Here is a 20,765-nt window from a genome sequence, read left to right as displayed (position 1 = left end):
TCTGCTTTAAATCGTTTCAAGTGTATGTGAGATATAATTAGTTTTTTCAAACGCACCTTCTGCGGACTGGTAACTCGATTGTTGAAATTCTTCAAGGTTTTTCTTAGAGTTACACTTATTAGTAAGTGTGATATATACAGAAAGGTAAAGAAGATTAAGGCTTTATTAATTATCAGTTGTTTGGCATATACATCAACAGTTCTTGTACATGAAAAGAACAATTCTTGGGCTAATTAAACTCAAGACAAGACACAATAACAAGAACAAAAGGTAACCAAAATTAAACATTAGGATGTCACACATCCAATCCAAGTGCTGAAACGTCGTCGAATTGAAGGGGGATTGAACTTCTGCTCTGGACCAAAAATTTCCCAGAAGCAACCACCGCGCGCATGCATGTTAGAGAGGTTTTAAACGCATGTTGGTGGTATTTTTTGAATCCCTTGTCTATGTAATTCCCCCATCACACTATCAAGTGCGGGCGGTTTTAGTCCAAGTGGAAGAGGCTGCCATGGCTTTGATAATATATCTCCAATTGCTGCATCAATGCTCTCCTTTGTCTGTTTCACAAGTTGTAACAACAACAATATTATAAACAATATTCACAAATATAAATTTGTATATATGAATATACATAGATATATGTGTGTGTATATATATATATTATTTATATATGTACATGGCCTATATTTATTTGGATCTAGTTAAAGATATTTGGTTTGGACCGGTGTATTTTGAGGGCTATTAGGACATATCATGCTGCATGTGCTATTTATTGGCACTTAGTACTCTCATTTTCAATCTTTCTTGTCCTTTAGAAAACATGACAAGTACTTATTTCTGTTTTTATTGTTGGCCATTAAAATTCAAAATTATTAAGTAAAATCTTGAATTTGCTAAAAGTTTCATATAGGGTAATTAATTTAGTACTAGTTGGTTGTTAACTTTTTTTTTTATTCTAAGAATTGGATTGAGTTAAATGAAGTACAAAATCGCGGTCGTATATATTTCCTTAAACATAACTCTTTTGATTGTACAAACCGCATCATAGTAATTTTATAACTATGTTTTATGTGGTTATGCTTGTTTGAACCTTTAACTCCATGATCAATCAGTGTAGATTGGTACTTACAGGATGTAGGTCCAAAGGTGGCCGGGGGCAGGATTGCCCGCTGGATGGAGAGGTGACAACTATGCCGGAGTCTATTTTGTACATGGCATGGGGTGGTGGTACACCGGGGACTGGTACATGCGGAATTGGAAACCTCTGAAAATGCATATAACAAAACAAAGTGAAAACCAATTTTTTTTACAAAACCGAACAAGATAATTTAAGAATAATAATAAGCTTACCGCTTGTGGTAAAATTTGTGGGTAGTATGGTGCCTGCACAAACAAATGTATTAGGTTAAATTTATTTGTTAAGAGTTACGAGTTAATTGTAATTATGATTATCAAGATATATATTATGCATTATCAGTGGGTTTTTATTTTTTACAAAGTGGACACGGGACGAGGACAAAGATTTCCTCTATCTCGGGAAATAAAGAAGCTGACATCCGACGCTAAATTCTTTTATTTAGTTATTACTCCGTATTATACTTTAAGTGTATAAAGTGGATATAACACATTTATAAAGTGTAGCTAAAAGAATTTGAATAACAAGAAAACATAAAATATAAGTAAAAGGAAAGACATAAATTTTGGGGAAAAAAACATACTCTTTGGTGATGAGGGTGCCAAGTTGGCGGAGGAGACGTTGATGGTGGCCAAACATGTGGCGATTGCGTTGGTGGTGGTGGTGATGGTGAGTGCGCGATATGTTTTGGCCATACCGGCATCAAAGGCCTCTCCATAGAGGGGTGACCCCATACATGCAACGGTCTATAATGAGGAACCGGTGCCATTGAAGGGAAGCCCATGCTTGGTGGTGGTGCAACCCAAGGTCCCATGTCCCTCTTGCCACCTGGGCTGCTAACACCTCCTCCAACGGGCTTAGTGCCACCATACATTTGACGCCTATGACTCCAACTTGCCGCCTCGGCTTCCCTTGCAAGCAGATGTTTTCGATGCGACCTATATTTCTGTAGCAAATTACATAACTTTGAGATTAGATTACATGTTTGTATATCTTAAAAGAAAAGTCCTCTCCATGCACATTATCATATCCTCAAAACTCTATTTTTAAAAGTTACAAAAACATTTTAAATAATCACATAAACATCAAACTTGTATCAGAATTAATCACCATTAATTCATGTATTTAAAGAAAGTAAATATAATGATGAAAAGACACAATATTTATTTTACCACATATATATATTTTTTCTTTTTCAAATTTTAAAACTTATGATTCTTTCAGTTTAATAAAGGTAAAAGAAAACAAACAAAATATGAATGCTGCATCTCTGTCGTTGTTTCTTAATTGGGATCAATAAAGTTGCCTTTTTATAGTACAAACTACTTTAGAACAGAAATTCATTTGCCTGCAAAGCTTGCATGTGAACTTTTAAGTTTTAACATTAGATGTTGAAGAAACACTAACCGGACCCCGGGCAGATTACGGGTAACCTGGGGGTTAGATAGCTGTTTCCCACGAGGGGTTAGATCCGGTAAAGATGGTTCTTCTGATAACCTGCAAAACAGACACCGTGAGCTTGTCACTGAGAAGGGGGGGGGGGGGGGTTCCTCCTTGTGACCACCCTCCAGCGTGAGAATCAGACTAGATTGCTCTTTAAATATAAATATATATTAAGAGATTGCTAGAGCAGATATCAGGTATAATATGATAAGATATGTTAAGATAAGATGATCATACCATTTGTGGTATTTATAGCCGAAGGTAGGTTTCCAAGGAGGTGTGGCCGGCTGCAATAGTATTCATGTTCCACCAACAGTGGCCTACGCACGTGCCCTGCTGGTAGTTGGTGGGTAGGCAGCGGCTGATAGTGACCAGGCCTGCTGTGTACTATTCCTTTTCCACCAACTGCCGGCTATGCACGTGGTATGGCAGTAGTTGGTGAGTAGGCAGCGGCTAATAGTGACATACAGTACAGGAGCATGCTGCTCGCCATACTGTTGTCAATAAGCTGTCGTATCTTTAGTCAGATCTTTTGCCCATACCTCGTCAGGTACAGTACAGAAGATCTTCCCGTATCGTACGGACTGGCTTATTTGGGCGGGAGTATTCCCCCTCCCGCCCTTGTGCGGGATTGTTCCCGGCTTTGCTCATTCCTTCAGGTGACACTGAGTGATTGAGAGCTAAGTGCCTTGTGCGTATAGCCTTGCTGCGCGGGTGGCCTTCCCTGATGGCTTGTATCCGAAGCTGCGGGAACAGGCGGAGTCCTTCACCATTGGGAGGCATTTCCTGCGGGAACAGCTTGCGTACTGCGCGTAAGGACGTCACGTCTCTGAGCATGGTGGGTCCTGCGGATCCAGTTGGTTTCTGCGCAGACGTCCCTCTTCAAGGTGAGTCTTGCGGGTCCAACTGGGCTCTGCTGGGACCTATCTCTTCAAGTCCCCCCAGTCCAATGTTCTTCTCATGAGTGTTTAATAAAGTGAGGTGAACTTTTGGACTTAAGCAAAGGGTTTTGAAAAGGGGTTTTTAAGGTTTTCCATGGGGATTCTTCCCGCGGAAGTCCTTGTCACTTGCAGAAATTCCCGACTTTCCTGCTTGATCTTTGGGTATGATGCGGGTAGGCTGTAACCTCCTCGCAAGTCAGGAGCGTTGAGTCCCACTTGTGTGGATTCTCCCTGAGGTTTTGGTAGTTTTGAACATAGTGATCAATTATGTTAAAACCACCAATTCCATCCTGGAGCCTCAAACAATGTAGTTCTCGACGTTCCCGCTATGTGGGGATGTTATTTCCGTTTCCGCAAGCATTGCCCAGAAGATCCTTCTTGGTTTCAATTCCCTGCGGAGCGCTAGGTATGTGAAGGGTTTTGCCTTAACACTGTACCCGCGCTCGTCTTACGGTTACTTTACTTCCAAGGTACCCCTGGCGTCAATTCCCTGCGGGTGCTAGGTATGTGAAGGGTTTTGCCTTAACACTGTACCCGCACCGTCTTATAGTTACTTTGTTGCCAAGTTATTCTTGGCTTCAATTCCCTGCGGGTGCTAGGTATGTGAAAGGTTTTACCTTAACACTGTACCCGCATCCGTCTTACGGTTACTTGGTTGCCAAGGTATTCTTGGCTTCAATTCCCTGCGGGTGCTAGGTATGTGAAGGGTTTTGCCTTAACACTGTACCCGCATCCGTCTTACGGTTACTTGGTTGCCAAGGTAAGGGGTATTTTCCCGCTTACTTTTGAATCTTTTTGAATTTTGAAATTCGAAGAGTTGGTGAAAGGATAAGAACAGTCCAAACCTCTGAAACGTCGTGCGACGGTTTCTTCTGACTGTGTCAGGACGTGCAGGAAGTTATGGTGACGTGACAGTACATGGTCATTCCAGACGCTTTTTCAGGCGCGTGGGCGCGATTTTAGGGCGCGTGGCCGCGAAATTAATGGTACGCGTCCTTTCAACAGCTGTTGCCAGCTTGCTTTTTGCCACGTGTCATAGTTTCATTGCACCTTTGATTTCTCTCTCTTCCGCATTAAATTCATCGCATTAATTGCGATTAGTATATAAAGGGGGAGAGGGTTCTTTGTAATCCACACTTTCACTCTTCTCTTCATCTTAAGAACGATTTCCGGCGAATACTCATCTTTCAGTCGAGCATTCTCTTGAAATCGTTTTCTTCTTTCTTTTTGCAAGATGTCGTCTCGTGATCTCGAATCTACAGCCGATGACAAGAGTACTGCTGGCGAGTGCCAGTGTGCTCTGCCTGGCGATCTGTATCAGTACATCGTCAGGAAGTTCATGCTCGAGTCTCTCGAGCCTGAGTTTCCTGAACCCCACCAGACGGTGTATGATGCCCCCAGAGGCAAGATCGGGGTTTATGCTGCATTCTTTGTTTATGGGAATCTTAGGTTCCCATTGACAAAGTTTGTTTTCCGTGTCCTTGAGAGGCACGGTGTGCACCTGACCGAGGTGCACCCGATGGCGATTGCCAAGATTCGGCACTTCGAGTGGGTGTGCCGGATTCTGGGCATTGAGCCCTATGTTGACCGCCTGATGACCTTCTACACTTGGAGGTGCATCCAGGGGTGGTACACGTTGATAACCCGGATTAAGGGTTTGAAAATTTGCGCAACCGAGCGCAGTCTTCGCTCGTGGAAGCGAGAGTTCTTCTACATCTCCGCTCGCGCCATCCCCCTTGCCATGAAATTTAAGAACGGGCAAGCACTTCCCAGCCTTCACGCCTCCAACTACGAGGAGGCGGAATGGTTTTCGAAGATATCCCGAGTCCAATCTCCGGTTTACCGGTTTGCGGAGTCCGGGATGGTGATGCTGGGGATGAGCCGGGTGTGGAAGGCTGCCGATGCGCAAAAGATCCCAATCGTCCTCGAATACGGTTCGAACTCTGTTCCTTACGGTATGCTTTGTTTCTCTTTGTTATTTTAGAATTTCTTCTAATCTTCTTTCCTGTTTATTTCAGAGGGGAACGACTTGCAGTCGCTCATGTACCCGCGGGAGGCTGATGGTCCCGCTCGGATGGGTACTCGCGCTCTAGACGAGAACGAGTTTCCCATCCTAGAACAAACGGCGGATCGGTTCGTGGAGGTCTATCCGCTAGGCCACGAGATCCTTAGCGCCAGGCGGCCAGGTAAGGCGCTATTCGACCCTCGACCCCTCAATGTTGAAACCTGTGCTGGAATTCCTCTAATCGTATGTTCTGATGAGGAATCCGCAGATGGTCCTCCGTTGGTGCGGAAGAAGAAGGCTGCCGGCGGAAAGGGGAAGGAGAAGGTGGCCTCCACTGCCGATCCGGTGCCTCGGTCTGATTCGGAGACCGAGAGCGAAGAGGTGGCGGGGAATCCCGGTGGTGATAAGATCACCATTCCGGAGGCTGTGACAACTGTCACCGAAGAGCCCAGGATGACGACGGTGACCGGCGTGAAGAGGCCGGCTCCATCGGGTTCATCCCCGCCCGTCCGCACTTTCAGGCTCAAGAAAACCCGTAAGTACAACTTCCTTTAGCTTTTATCTTCATAGCTTAATATCATTTAACACTTATCTTCTTTGTGCAGGCGTGGATGTTGACGCATTCCAGGGTGGAGCGCAGAGGAGTACCTCCCCGCCAATGACGGTTGGCCCGGTCAGCCTACCTGAGGCGACGACCCAGGCGCCTGCGCCTGCTTCCGCTGGTTCAGTTGCTCACTCCTTTGAGCCGACTGTTCCAGCTGTGATGACGTCACCGCCGGCTGTGAGTGCTATTTTTACCGCATCTTTCACCGAGCCGGCGGTTACTTTTGCTGCGGATTCCGCGGCGGCGACCGCGGCGGCTCCTACCATGCCTCCGTCATCGGCAACGACGGCCGATCCGTCAGGTATGCATGGGGCTTTTCGCCAACCTCTGCCTCCTTCCCATCTGCCTGACCTCTTGGATGGATTTCCCTTGGGTTCAGGTGATGGGTTTGGCGGCTATCGGCCTGTAATTGACCCTACAGGTGCGTAGGGTTCTTTTGGCCCATTATATATATATTTTTATCATCTTTTCCTAACTGCTTTGTTTTTTTGCAGTGTCGGATTCCAATGAAGTGTATGTTCCACGATGGAACATTCACCGAGGAACAACCCTTCGCACCCCTGTGGAGTGCGTGGAATGGGCTCGTCACGCTGCTCCCAGTGGTGCGTTGGGGGAAGCCATGGCTAGCTACCAGGAGGGTAGGCTAACCAATGAGCTTCGGGTTCTCCTGGCCCGGATGCAGCCGCACGTCGAGCTGCTTTGTCGTGAAAACGACAAGTTAAAAGCAGCTCGCATTAAAGAAGTGGCTCAGGCGCGGGCTGTCCGGGAGGAGAACCAAAGGCTTTCCGCAGTGGCTGCGGAAAAGGAGAAGGCCTTCAAGGCCCTCGAGGTTGAAGTTCAGGCTCGGCTCGAGGCCCGTTCCAAGGCTGCCCAAGCTGTTAATGAACAGCTTCGGCTGGCTAAGGAAACTGCAAGGAACGCAACCGAGAGGGCCACCAAGGCTGAAGCTGTTGCTGAGCCTCTACGCGTGGAGAATGAAGAGCTTAAAGCCAAATTAGAGGCTCTCCAGCAGGCTCATGATGCCTTGGCGATGGAAGACGCCAAAAAGCTCCAAGAAATCTTGGACCAGAGGGGGGTGCTTGACCATACCGAGCGTAAGCTAAAGGGCGTCGAAGAGGCTGCCGCTAAAGATGTGTTGCTTGCCAACCTCAACAAGAGTGAAGCCGAACGCGCCCGTAACGAAGCTCAAGCTGCCCTCCAAGAAGCTCTGGTTGCCAAGGAATGGCTTCTTCGAGAAGCGTTGTCTCAGGTAAGCTTTTCATTTCTTTACGCTTTTCTTTGTAGATAGAAAAGGTTTTGATACTTGTATATTTTCTTGTAGGTTGTGCATCGGGTCTTCTCAGAGACGTCTTATGACGATGCTATGAGCGCAGCCCTCAACGCTTCTCACGAGGATGGGGAAAAGGCCGGCTTCCTGCTTGGTCTAGGGTTCGTTGAGAAAGGCATCCCGCCTTCCAACTTCCCTTTGTACAATGTTGATACTGAAGCTGTTTACGACCAAGCAGTGAATCAGTATGCCGCCTTCCCGCATCCGGTGGTGGAGAAGGTGAACCAAGTTGCTGCTGCTGATGATGGGCTAGCTATCCTTAAAGCTTTCCTTGAACTGCCACGATCTACTGATGGTGCTGGTCCAAGTGGAAGTGGCCCTGAAGCCTGATCCTGAAGATCCCTTCCCACTGCTAGGATAGATTTAGCTTGTATAGATTTATTTTCTTGTAGGCGGGTAGTTACCCGGCCATTCTTGTAATGAATCATTGTGAAATATAAATCTTTTTGCGGGTAAGACCGCTACTTTCGTTGGATTCCTTGCTTTGTAAACGTTGTATGACTTGCATACTTTAGTTTAAATTAGCAATTTTCCAAGTGTTTAGAATAAGTTAACCTTTGAACGTGGTAGATAATAGGTGTGAAGTTTTGCTTCCTCTTTCGTGATTGTGCGGATAGGACCGTCACTTGCACTTAGTAGGATGGCTAAACTTTACCTATATCTGACCTGTGTGTAGGTTTTCCTCATCCTTTATTGAAATTTCTAAGTGTTTAGGATAAGTTAACCTTTGAACGTGGTAGATAATAGGTGTGAAGTTTTGCTTCCTGTTTCGTGATTGTGCGGGTAGGACCGTCACTTGCACTTAGTAGGATGGCTAAACTTTACCTATATCTGACCTGCGTGTAGGTTTTCCCCATCCTTTTTTGAAATTTCTAAGTGTTTAGGATAAGTTAACCTTTGAACGTGGTAGATAATAGGTGTGAAGTTTTGCTTCCTGTTTCGTGATTGTGCGGGTAGGACCGTCACTTGCACTTAGTAGGATGGCTAAACTTTACCTATATCTGACCTGCGTGTAGGTTTTCCCCATCCTTTTTTGAAATTTCTAAGTGTTTAGGATAAGTTAACCTTTGAACGTGGTAGATAATAGGTGTGAAGTTTTGCTTCCTGTTTCGTGATTGTGCGGGTAGGACCGTCACTTGCACTTAGTAGGATGGCTAAACTTTACCTATATCTGACCTGCGTGTAGGTTTTCCCCATCCTTTTTTGAAATTTCTAAGTGTTTAGGATAAGTTAACCTTTGAACGTGGTAGATAATAGGTGTGAAGTTTTGCTTCCTCTTTCGTGATTGTGCGGGTAGGACCGTCACTTGCACTTAGTAGGATGGCTAAACTTTACCTATATCTGACCTGCGTGTAGGTTTTCCTCATCATTTTGTTAGAAATTCCCTGTTTTGAATAACCGTTCGACGCGCGGTTGTTAATAGGTTAGTGTTCAGTTTCCTCTCATGATTCATGCGGATAGACCGGCACTTTCATTTAATGGGATAACTGAACTTTTCCCCTTCAACTGACCTGCGTGAAGGTTTGCCGTTTTTTGGGTTTATGCGGGTTTTGCCGCCTTCCCCACGCAACGACTTTCCACGTATTTATGCGGTGAAAACCGGCATATCCGTGTTGAATAAATTAACCGTTCGACGCGCGGTTGTTAATGGGTTAGTGTTCAGTTTCCTCTATCATGATTCATGCGGATAGACCGGCACTTTCATTTAGTGGGATGACTGAACTTTTCCCCTTCAACTGACCTGCGTGAAGGTTTGTCGTTTTTTGGGTTTATGCGGGTTTTGCCGCCTTCCCCACGCAACGACTTTCCACGTAATTATGCGGTGAAGACCGGCATATCCGTGTTGAATAAATTAACCGTTCGACGCGCGGTTGTTAATAGGTTAGTGTTCAGTTTCCTCTATCATGATTCATGCGGATAGACCGGCACTTTCATTTAGTAGGATGACTGAACTTTTCCCCTTCAACTGACCTGCGTGAAGGTTTGTCGTTTTTTGGGTTTATGCGGGTTTTGCCGCCTTCCCCACGCAACGACTTTCCACGTAATTATGCGGTGAAGACCGGCATATCCGTGTTGAATAAATTAACCGTTCGACGCGCGGTTGTTAATAGGTTAGTGTTCAGTTTCCTCTATCATGAATCATGCGGATAGACCGGCACTTTCATTTAGTAGGATGACTGAACTTTTCCCCTTCAACTGACCTGCGTGAAGGTTTGTCGTTTTTTGGGTTTATGCGGGTTTTGCCGCCTTCCCCACGCAACGACTTTCCACGTAATTATGCGGTGAAGACCGGCATATCCGTGTTGTATAAATTAACCGTTCGACGCGCGGTTGTTAATAGGTTAGTGTTCAGTTTCCTCTATCATGATTCATGCGGATAGACCGGCACTTTCATTTAGTAGGATGACTGAACTTTTCCCCTTCAACTGACCTGCGTGAAGGTTTGCCGTTTTTTGGGTTTATGCGGGTTTTGCCGCCTTCCCCATGCAACGACTCACACTTATGTATGCGGTGAAAACCGGCATCAGTGTTGATAGTTCATAAAGTATAAATGTAAAATCATCAGCGTCGATGTTTTAAGGAGAATCATTTCCATTAGAAGTGGCTCTTGGCCTTTTCTTTACAAATTTGGAATTGATCTACATGCAAACTGTGTAATTGAGCTCCCTTCCATGTTGTTGGGATGGGAGTGCCATCGAGCCGATACGCACCTGGTTCGGGATCTCGTTCTTTACGCAACATGTAGTCTCCACATTGAAGCTGGAATTTTATTCGTGTTTTCCCCAGCTGGGGTTCTACACGCATCAGCCTGCTCAGCGTTCATTGCGCCACGAGGTGCGCGAGCGTCCCATCTCTGACAAATGCTTCGACCATGTCCTTTACGTCTATGCATTCTTCGGTGTTGTGGCCTTTTGTCCTGTGAAAGTCACAGTATTTGCTCCGATCAGCATTGTGACGATGTCGGATTATTTGAGGCTTTGGCCATGGGAGCTCCTCAGTAGCGAATATCTCGGTGACGCTTTTGGTGAGCGGCGTCCATCTGGAGTTCTTGTTTGACTGTACGTTATCCCTTCCGCCTAACCGATGCTGCAAGCCGGATGAGGTGTCAAAGTTTACCCTTGACTGCCAAATGCCTAGCTTCCGCTTTTTGTTTAATCGGACGGTAAGGACGTTGTCTTCTCTTGTTTTCTGGGTGTAGAGGTTTGTGCTCTGTGGGAGATCTCTACCCAGTTGCTTCTCCGTTTCCACAAAGCGTTTAGCTGCTGTCATGATGGCATCCCATGTGGATGGCATGCCATCTTTACCCGTTAAGGTGCGGATGAGCTCTGGGTCGTTCGCGCCCTGGATAAAGGCAGCGCGAACAAGATCTTCGCTAATGTTACCCAGACTTAGCTTCTTCGAATTGAAGCGAGTGATGAAGTCTAGCAAAGATTCATCTTCCTCTCGAATGCATTTGAGGATTGTCCATTGCTCCTCGGTATACTTTCTTTGCTGGTTGAAGTGTTGGCTAAATTTCTGTTGGAAGTCTGCCCAGTCGTAGATGTGGTTGACCGGTAGACGATCGAACCACGCTCTAGCAGCCCCGACAAGCGTCATTTGGAACATGTAACACCACGTAGGTTCCGTCCAACTACTGACGGTTGCCCCCGCTATGAATCTGTTCAAATGATCATCTGGGTCGGATATACCATCATATGTGCCTATGCTGGACATTTGTTTGGCACTTTTTGGGGCAATTGCTTCTGCAATGTCCCTTGCAAATTTGGACGTTCCCGCATTTGCAACGTTTGGTCTGAATGTTTTGGAGAAGTCACGTGGACTTCCACCTGTGTTTTTTGGTTTGAAGGCTTCTCCAAAATGCCTTCTCGGTTGGGAGTCCGTTTCCTTACGCTTCCCTTTTGCCCTATGGCGAGGGTTCGCGTCGGAGTCGGATTCCTCCGAGTCATCGTCCAAGTATTCTTCGAATTCGTCAGCCTGTTGGACGGAACGCAAGCGTTCGTCCAACTCAGCTTGGAATTCCTTCTGACGTGCCTCCGCCCATGCCTTAACTTCATCGAGTGTTTGGCGGGGGAGTCTTGTTCGTTTCTCTAACTGGGTATCGGTGAATCCCAGTGAGCGATTATTTACTGCACTTGCCCCAGCTTGGGTAACTGGGGTAGTGTTCGTAAAATTTACTTCACTTGCCCCGGCTTGGGTAACCGGGGTAGTGTTTGTAAAGACTGTGTAGCCGGTATTCCCCCCAGTAGCTGGGGTTGTGGTTACCGGAGTTTCTTTAACCATCTTTCCAAAAGTTTGAAAAAACTGGAGAAAAATGAAGTTCTAGCTTTTATGCACGGATGGCGCCAATGAAGAAACACTAACCGGACCCCGGGCAGATTACGGGTAACCTGGGGGTTAGATAGCTGTTTCCCACGAGGGGTTAGACCCGGTAAAGATGGTTCTTCTGATAACCTGCAAAACAGACACCGTGAGCTTGTCACTGAGAAGGGGGGGGGTTCCTCCTTGTGACCACCCTCCGGCGTGAGAATCAGACTAGATTGCTCTTTAAATATAAATGTATATTAAGAGATTGCTAGAGCAGATATCAGGTATAATATGATAAGATATGTTAAGATAAGATGATCATACCATTTGTGGTATTTATAGCCGAAGGTAGGTTTCCAAGGAGGTGTGGCCGGCTGCAATAGTATTCCTGTTCCACCAACAGTGGCCTACGCACGTGCCCTGCTGGTAGTTGGTGGGTAGGCAGCGGCTGATAGTGACCAGGCCTGCTGTGTACTATTCCTTTTCCACCAACTGCCGGCTATGCACGTGGTATGGCAGTAGTTGGTGAGTAGGCAGCGGCTAATAGTGACATACAGTACAGGAGCATGCTGCTCGCCATACTGTTGTCAATAAGCTGTCGTATCTTTAGTCAGATCTTTTGCCCATACCTCGTCAGGTACAGTACAGAAGATCTTCCCGTATCGTACGGACTGGCTTATTTGGGCGGGAGTATTCCCCCTCCCGCCCTTGTGCGGGATTGTTCCCGGCTTTGCTCATTCCTTCAGGTGACACTGAGTGATTGAGAGCTAAGTGCCTTGTGCGTGTAGCCTTGCTGCGCGGGTGGCCTTCCCTGATGGCTTGTATCCGAAGCTGCGGGAACAGGCGGAGTCCTTCACCATTGGGAGGCATTTCCTGCGGGAACAGCTTGCGTACTGCGCGTAAGGACGTCACGTCTCTGAGCATGGTGGGTCCTGCGGATCCAGTTGGTTTCTGCGCAGACGTCCCTCTTCAAGGTGAGTCTTGCGGGTCCAACTGGGCTCTGCTGGGACCTACCTCTTCAGATGTTTTTTTCAAAATAATTTGATATCATATGTAATTTATGTTTTTAACGTAATCCATTTACTTGGTGCTCAAAACTTTCTTTTTTGAAATCGAAAATTTTCAACTTTTAGCCTAAATTTATTCACCGAACGAAGAGCTAGCTTATCATAATCAACATGACAAGAAAAGATTTGTTATAGATAAATATGTAATGAGACTTCATCAAATCTGTTATATGTAAATTTGCTTTGGTTCAATGTGAAACCAAACATATATATTTGGTGTTAGACTTAGATATATAACAGTAATGGTAATTACATGCCAAAAATTCCCCCTTGTGGTCCATATATATCTTTTTGTAATGACTATTTACTTACAAAAAGAAGCTATAGTACAACAACATTGTAGCCTCCCCTACCTAATTGCACAATATATGATATACTCTTAATAATAGATTTAATACTCCAAATAATAAATTAATATTTGAAATGAAAATAGTGTATAATTTTGATTTTCTGGATTTCTTGATAAAAGAATTCAGTGATGTAAGCATCCTAATAATTAATATTATAGATTTCCAAACAACATCTAATTATATATATAGTTAGAAAAAATTATAAAAGAATGTACCAAAAGATATAAAATGGCAGGTTTGATTTATTTACCTGAAGATGGCTAGCGATGTTATGGCGAGTAAGACATCCAATACCCATAATCTCTAGAATTCTCGAAGGGACGGCCTTATCCACCCCCAACTGCTCCACGGCTTGCACGAATCTCCGGTGAAGCTCCGGAGTCCAATCCACCTAAAATATCCATTGATCATATAATTAAAAAAAATATATCCCTTTAAAATTGAACTTTTTAGATAAAAGAGTGTAACTTTAAAGTTTTTGATTCTAAAGATGTACGTTTTTCTTAGTATATGTATGTATTGGGATCTGTTAATTGATCTAACTTTTTCTACAATAAAAGGCTGCTGTTATGTTTCCTTCAGATGATACTCGTGAAGGGTTGGTCACCCGTGAACTTATTTATAGATAAAACTTTCATTCCATTTTGTGGTCTACTTGAGTTTTATGTAAATTTTGAGTACAATCATATTTGCACTTATAGATTAATAAGTATGTGTTTCTGTACTACTTCTGCTAACTCAAGATTTCTTGTCTATACATTGTTTCCTTAAAACCCTAATTGTATCCTTTTAAAGACATCATATGTATACATATATAGAGAGAGAGAGAGAGAGAGAGAGAGAGAGAGAGAGAGATGTTGGAATCGCGTCAAATGACAACCAAATACTCATATGATTATTAGTCAAAAGCTTAAGAACCGAATGGTTCAAAGAAACCTAAAACGGTGTTCTTTATAATTAATAATTAAAACTCATAAAACTCTCTAAACAATTAACCCTAATCTCAACTTATAGGTGTATTAATACTTGAACTAGATAACCAAATAAGATAAATTTAAATTTAAAATAAAAACAAAAGATTCATCTTGGTTGCATCAGTATTGTTTCAAACTGCAAAAACTATATTACTATATTGTACTAAGCAAACAAAACGCCCTGCTTGAGGTGCGCGCATATTATGTATATATGTGTAAACCCTCGGGTGGGCAAAAGTGAAATTGCACTAATTTTGACGTTATTTTACTAATCTCGTGAAAATAACGTTAAAAGTGGCGGAAGGTTAATCAGGCATCATGTGGTGGCGTTGATAGCCGAAAGACGAGGGTACATGCACCAATCAGCCGGTATCCCGATGATTGAGTGCTATGTGCTTTATGTCCAAGGCTTGATGCAAAACTACTATCGAGCCGGGGGTCTCACCGGAAGCAGCCTCTCTATCCCTATGGGGTAGAGGTAAGGCTGTCTACATCTTACCCTCCTCAGACCCTAACATAGCTTTGCTATTGGTGGGATATACTGAGTACGATGATGATGATGATGATGATGATGATGTACTAAGCAAACAAAAGAAACCCTAGTTCTTGTCGGTGAATGTTATGGTTATCCTAGCTAGACCAATAATTTTATGTGAAAGAATCCTAGCTAATTTTCTTTACCTTCACTTTTCTTTTCCCTTGAGATGAACTCTTGGATTTATCCGACAAAGATTTGATTCCTAGATTGGTTTCTTTTTCCTTTGGAACAATATTTGTTGCCTCATGAGCTTCATGTCCACCATCTTTTTTGCTCACAACTTCTTTTGTTGACATCAACTCTTCATGTAATTTCTTATCACTAGAGAAAGATATCACACTATTATTATTAAACTCACATGAATCTTCTCCACCACTAAGTGAAAATTCACCGGCAAGGAGTTCCGGGTCCATTTCCAAATCAGGCAACATATCTTGACCATCCATCCCCACAAACAAATCATCAAAATCAATACTTTCCAGCAAATTATCATCCGAGAAATCCGGAAAGTCGGTTGAAAACCCGCCCTGATCTCTTCCATCTCTACCCGTGGCGTTGTTTTCTAGTGGTGACACAACGGCTAACATTAATACACTAGTAAAGTGATGAAGAGTTTGTGTGTATATATTGTAACACAAACAAATTGTCACAATATATATATGGTGGTATATATAGCTAGTACTTGACTAGAAGATGATATTTTGCATTTGATAAATATGTTTTCCGGTGAGATTTCGATCCGGAAGGTGGAATGAATGATAGAAGAGACAATATGCAATAAATAATTGGATTGCAATGCTTATTGCAGTGTGAGAGGGTGGTGGTGAGGATGGATCTCAACCACAACAAGTATGAGTTGAATCAGTGAAGAGGGGTCTTGTTTGTTTGTACTTATGCATATGTTTTTGTATTTTTTGTTCATATTATATCATATCTTTAGACAGACAATTTTATAGTAGTTGTATATAATAGAGAATGTGTGATATGTGGGTGAGGTTTTTTTGTGGAGCTTCAAATATTGTTTCTGCATTATGCTTAAATGGCGCACTCGTGAGTAGTTTTATTATTTTCCTTGGTGAGAGTGATGGGAGAAAGGCAAGTTGGGCCCTAATAACTTTTTAAATATTTTTTTAGCTATATTTTCAGATATGTAACTTTACTTTGGTTTGTGTATTTTTTTAACTACAAGATTATAAGATTTATTGATATTTTTTTACCGGTAAACAAACTTTTATTAAACAAGCAAACAGTTACAAAAACAAGATCGGAAAGATGTTGGATTAAGACGGCGCGCCCCCAAGTACAACGAATTGTCACCACAACTTGAAGTAATCCATGATATATCACCTACTACGTACATACCTCCTAGCTATGTAAATAACAAGAAACACAACCTTTTATTGATTATTGATCATCTATAAAATGGACAACATAGTACTCTTGTTCAATCCAATCCCTGATTTTACCCACAGATAAAAAAAAAATTCTTCAAATCATTGTCTATGACATGTGACCCAATCATTGGACTCAGCTTTTTTTCTTTCTGTTTTTAAAATAATGTAATCCAAGAGAGGTGCTATATTTTACCTTTTCTTCCCCCTTCTTCAACGACATTTGAAACTACCCCAATATCAAGTAAGATTTTTTTAAGAGAGTGTTAACTGTAAACTGATTTTGACGCTCTAAGTCTGACTCATTTAAAAACACTGTCAAAAGAAAACCCGATACTATGTGAAAACCCACTTATGTCAGGTTTCAAACCTGAGACCCTAAAGATCCTAAACTTTAAACATCACCCTCATGTCATTGGACTAGAAGTCTAACTGTACCCTTTATTTCCGTACCCAAAGGCTTTGGGCAATAATGTTGGTAAGTAAAAATCAAAATCGGAGAACAAATACTATGAAAATTGGGCATTTGCGATGGTAAGTTTGATCGAAAATAGATTGAAAAGTAGTCTTTTTTGGCTGATTTTCTGCGGGTAATCCCATTTTTCAACCGCTTTATGATAGAGGATTAATTAACGACTAAATCTAGAAACAATCTTTGCCATCGCAAATCTTGTGACTAAATTTGCGTGTGTCTTACATTCAGTGTGATTGACCAAGTTTGACGTACGCTGAATATGTTTGACGTAACATGTTATATCATTTCAAAGTTTCACAAACTCACACAATGGTTTATGACTTATAATGGGGCATTATAAGTCATACTGGTTTTTGTTACTGAGTTTGACTATATTTGACATACATAGTATGAGGAACGATTCTACTTTTAAGAATAAACTAACAAGATGTTACTGTTAGTTGCTATGATTGGTGGAATGAATATTAACAATATCACTCAAAATTCTCAATGGATTACTTGGAACAATTTGGAATAACAATAACAATAAGTTCCATAAAACACAAGTCATTCACTTTCATGCCCAATCATATTACTTTTAATTCTTAAAGGTTGCAATATTACAAGAAATATAAGGCACAAGCATTCTTTAATATTCATGTGACAGACTATATATACATTGGGAACCTTAATTTCTTGCCACCCCTAGCAACCGGATGGACAACTAGAATCAATACAAATCAATGATTCGGTTTAGAATTAATATAAACCATTGGTACTAAACTAGTGCACAATGAATAGCTCATATAACTAATAAAGATATAGAAAAAACAAGTAATTAATAAACAAAACAGTTTTAGGATAAATCTATCTTGTCCTGTAGTATATCATGGCTGGCACATTACAACATAACTGACACGGGAACATCATAACTAAACCTTAATTAGTGAATGTAATGTTTGTTAGGTACTCTATATCCTTGATTTCCTAAAGTGATTTTAAAACAAAACATTAGCGAATATTGGTGATCAATATAACACCAATAGACATGAAAATAATTTATGCTTGGAATGAATGAATGATAAATTAAACTTAGATACTTGACCATATTAGAGTGGTAGTCGAAACACACAATTGGAATACAATGCCCTAAGACTCTAAGGGTACAACTACCCGTACACATTAGGTCACCATGACTTCTCTTGTAGCTCTAACATATGAACGTCTATAATTTGGTCCTTTACTGGTTACATTGTCTCATCTGTAACACATATAAACACCGGATACAACTATACCCATACTAATAGTCTGAGAGTTCTCATGTTAAACTACTTCATGCAATTAAATGGTTATAAAATCATTCAAATCGTTTATAAGTATGAGAGTTAACGTGTTCCCCTTTGTAACATGTCTTTATTTCTGTCAACAAAATATGGTTCTTTAATATATCGTAAAACCATATGTCTGTATTAATCATCTTGATTATCATGGGAACTAGTTTTATAACCTAGAACCTAACAGAGGTCTAGTTATAAAGATTCAAACCTTGCTTAAATTGTTGGATATTCGTTAACGGTTTCAAAACCTTAATAACTAAATTTACAAACACTTAGCATAAAAAGATAATTAGCGTCATCTATGCTAGGGACCCTTTATGTCACCCGTGTGCAAAGTTTTGGATCAGAAGTGTAATTTTTAAGACTTGGGAAACTAAAGTGAAATATGGGTTTACCACAAGGATCTTCTTTGCTATTACCTCTAGAAAGAAGTGTTCTAAAAATCAGCCTATGGGCTATTGCTATTTTCGTGTCTTTTCAAATATCATGTATGGTCATTTAATCAAACTTTTGTGATTAAATACTTGAAGTGTAGTGTTTTCTAATAGTTTTGTATTGTTATGTTAGTCGTATTTCACTTGGATCCTTTTTAAAAGATATAAACACGCGTCTCATCGTGAAGTACGGGTTAACTGTCTTCTAGTTTGTAAGCTCGTGTATGGTCACTTAATCAAACTTTTGTGATTAAATATTTGAAGTGTTGTGTTTTTTAATAGTTTTGTATTATTATATTAGTCATTTCACCCGTTGGATGTCACACCCCAACCTACGGCGGAAATGCCAGGGCGAACTGATTGCTCACAGCTTTTCAAACGTTACTATCAAGCAAGATTAATAAATGCCAATATCTATTTAATTTATTTAAATAAGACAATTACATTTAAGTACATCAAATATAAAGAAACTACAACAATGATTAATTATTTGTATCCTAAAAGGCATCTCTACGTGATCTCCATCTTGCTAAACAACCAAGCTGATAACCTGCAAATGCGTATAAAATAAATTTTTGTGAACAACACATGCTGAGTGAGTAAAGCACCAGTTTAACACACAACAGTAATAATATATAATATATAAAGAAAGATGCAAACTGTTCCTATGAGATAAATAGTTAAACCATAGCACATACACAAACAATCAAACATAAAGAAAGGGCTAAACCGTTGCCATGCTAATGGGCATTGGTTACCAAAACTGAGGTGTCGGTGAAACCATTGTCAATGCGTCGAACGTCGGCCACTACGACGGTCATATGATTATACTAGACTGAGAATATGTTGGACCTCTCCGAATGCGGTTCAAATAAAGCAAGTAAGCAAATAGCAAGTTAGGCATAAACTGATATACACACAAGGATTAAACAGTTGCAGTTTTGAATACTAGATAATACCTAAATATGATACGATACGCATATGTCCCCAAAAAGGTTTAAAATAAGTAAAAAGGGGAGTGATTACTCACCTGATCGGATGAACGAAATATAAATGATGATGATGATGAGATAGTAACAGGTAAACCGTTCCGAATGCACTGACAATGATTTCCAGAAAAGATGTGGTATAGATGATGAACGGTGATACCTCAACCACGACTCAAACGCGAAGAGGTTGCGATGATTGGAGACAGTTTCATATCAATTGATCTTAGGGATTTGATTTCGAAGTTATGAGGATTGTGCATCAGAGTTTAATTGCATTATTATGATGTTTGTATTGAAAATTAAGAAACAATATAGGACGGTATGATGTTTATTGTATATGAGATTGATTTTGATTCGTTTCTTTAATTGCATCAACGGTGTGAGTTATAATACGCGTATAAACGATTTGATAACATCCATTCCGAATTAAAATGCGAAGATTATGCTACAAGAATACGAAATGGGTCGCGGGTTGGATTCAAAAACGGGTTTCGGATTTTGATTAATGGGTTTGAGCATAATAGTTTCCGGATTTTGCAAACTAGTCCTCCAAGTTCAAGTGTGGATACATATGAGGTTAAAAACTTAATTTAGGGTGTAACTTGTATAAGAATATATATAAATATATAATAAACAATAAAATAATAAGAATAAAACCATTAGCTCGATAAACGCGATGTTTTTTTATTGAATAAAAATTACCCGGAACCGAGGACGGGTCGGGTATTGTAGGTTCCCAGCCGAATCTACACGGAAATATCTCGTTCTACGTAGGTGCGGAATCCCTACGTAAGACGATACGAGCGTAGAATCGATATACGTTAAACACAAGCAGACACACGTTACAATACTCAAAAAACACGTTGTATTGCAACTAATAACACGTGATATACAGTCACCGATTACACGTACTGAAAAACTTTTTTTACAAATAACCCGTAGGCTAACCTATATATCATACGACAACTTCGCCTAACATGTTTAGGCGAAGTTGTCACTAACTTCGCTTGTTCCACAAGTTCGCCTATATCAGGCGAACTTGTGAGACAAGTTCGCTTAAACATCAATACAAATCCAAATAACACGATTACAGACACTAGATACTGAACTACTGACATCATGTACCAACAGACTCCCCATTGGCAGTAGCTTCATATATCTATCTTCAATCACGTGTCTTGTAATCTCAAAAATCTTGTATCTTCCATCTTTAAGCATGAACGCCTTCTCGTACACAAACTGAAACTACTCTTTGATATTTCTTTGCTTCTTCTTTCCAAGTAGGAATGTAAAATATCTTTTTCTCGTTCAGCACATGCAGATCAGCTTGAGACAAATTCACTAAGTGCATTAGATCATACACTTTCATCAGCTCTTGTTCATCTTCATCCTCCATCACTGCTTCAGCTGTTTCACTATCAACGTACCACCATTTCAGATCTTTGAGCACATCCTTGGACATTTGTTT

The 20,765-nt window shown here is 41.5% G+C and overlaps 1 protein-coding gene across 1 annotated transcript; it reads right to left on the bottom strand.

Moving 5' to 3' along the window:
• Positions 1-145: 145 nt before the first annotated feature.
• Positions 146-15,864, bottom strand: LOC143548697 (transcription activator GLK1-like). Its single transcript, XM_077039791.1, has 6 exons — positions 14,836-15,864; positions 13,431-13,571; positions 1,722-2,084; positions 1,354-1,386; positions 1,133-1,267; positions 146-560 (listed from the first exon to the last, which is right to left on the bottom strand). The coding sequence occupies exons 1-6, from the start codon at positions 15,277-15,279 to the stop codon at positions 411-413; spliced, it is 1,266 nt and encodes a 421-aa protein (XP_076895906.1). The 5' UTR covers positions 15,280-15,864; the 3' UTR covers positions 146-410.
• Between the last annotated feature and the right edge of the window lie 4,901 nt (positions 15,865-20,765).

Source organism: Bidens hawaiensis, unplaced genomic scaffold (assembly GCF_021521415.1).
Source record: "Bidens hawaiensis isolate Kalapana, Puna unplaced genomic scaffold, B.hawaiensis_p1.1 tig00015228_1, whole genome shotgun sequence".
In the NCBI taxonomy this organism is placed as follows: domain Eukaryota; kingdom Viridiplantae; phylum Streptophyta; class Magnoliopsida; order Asterales; family Asteraceae; genus Bidens; species Bidens hawaiensis.
This window is presented reverse-complemented; position numbering and strand designations above follow the sequence as displayed.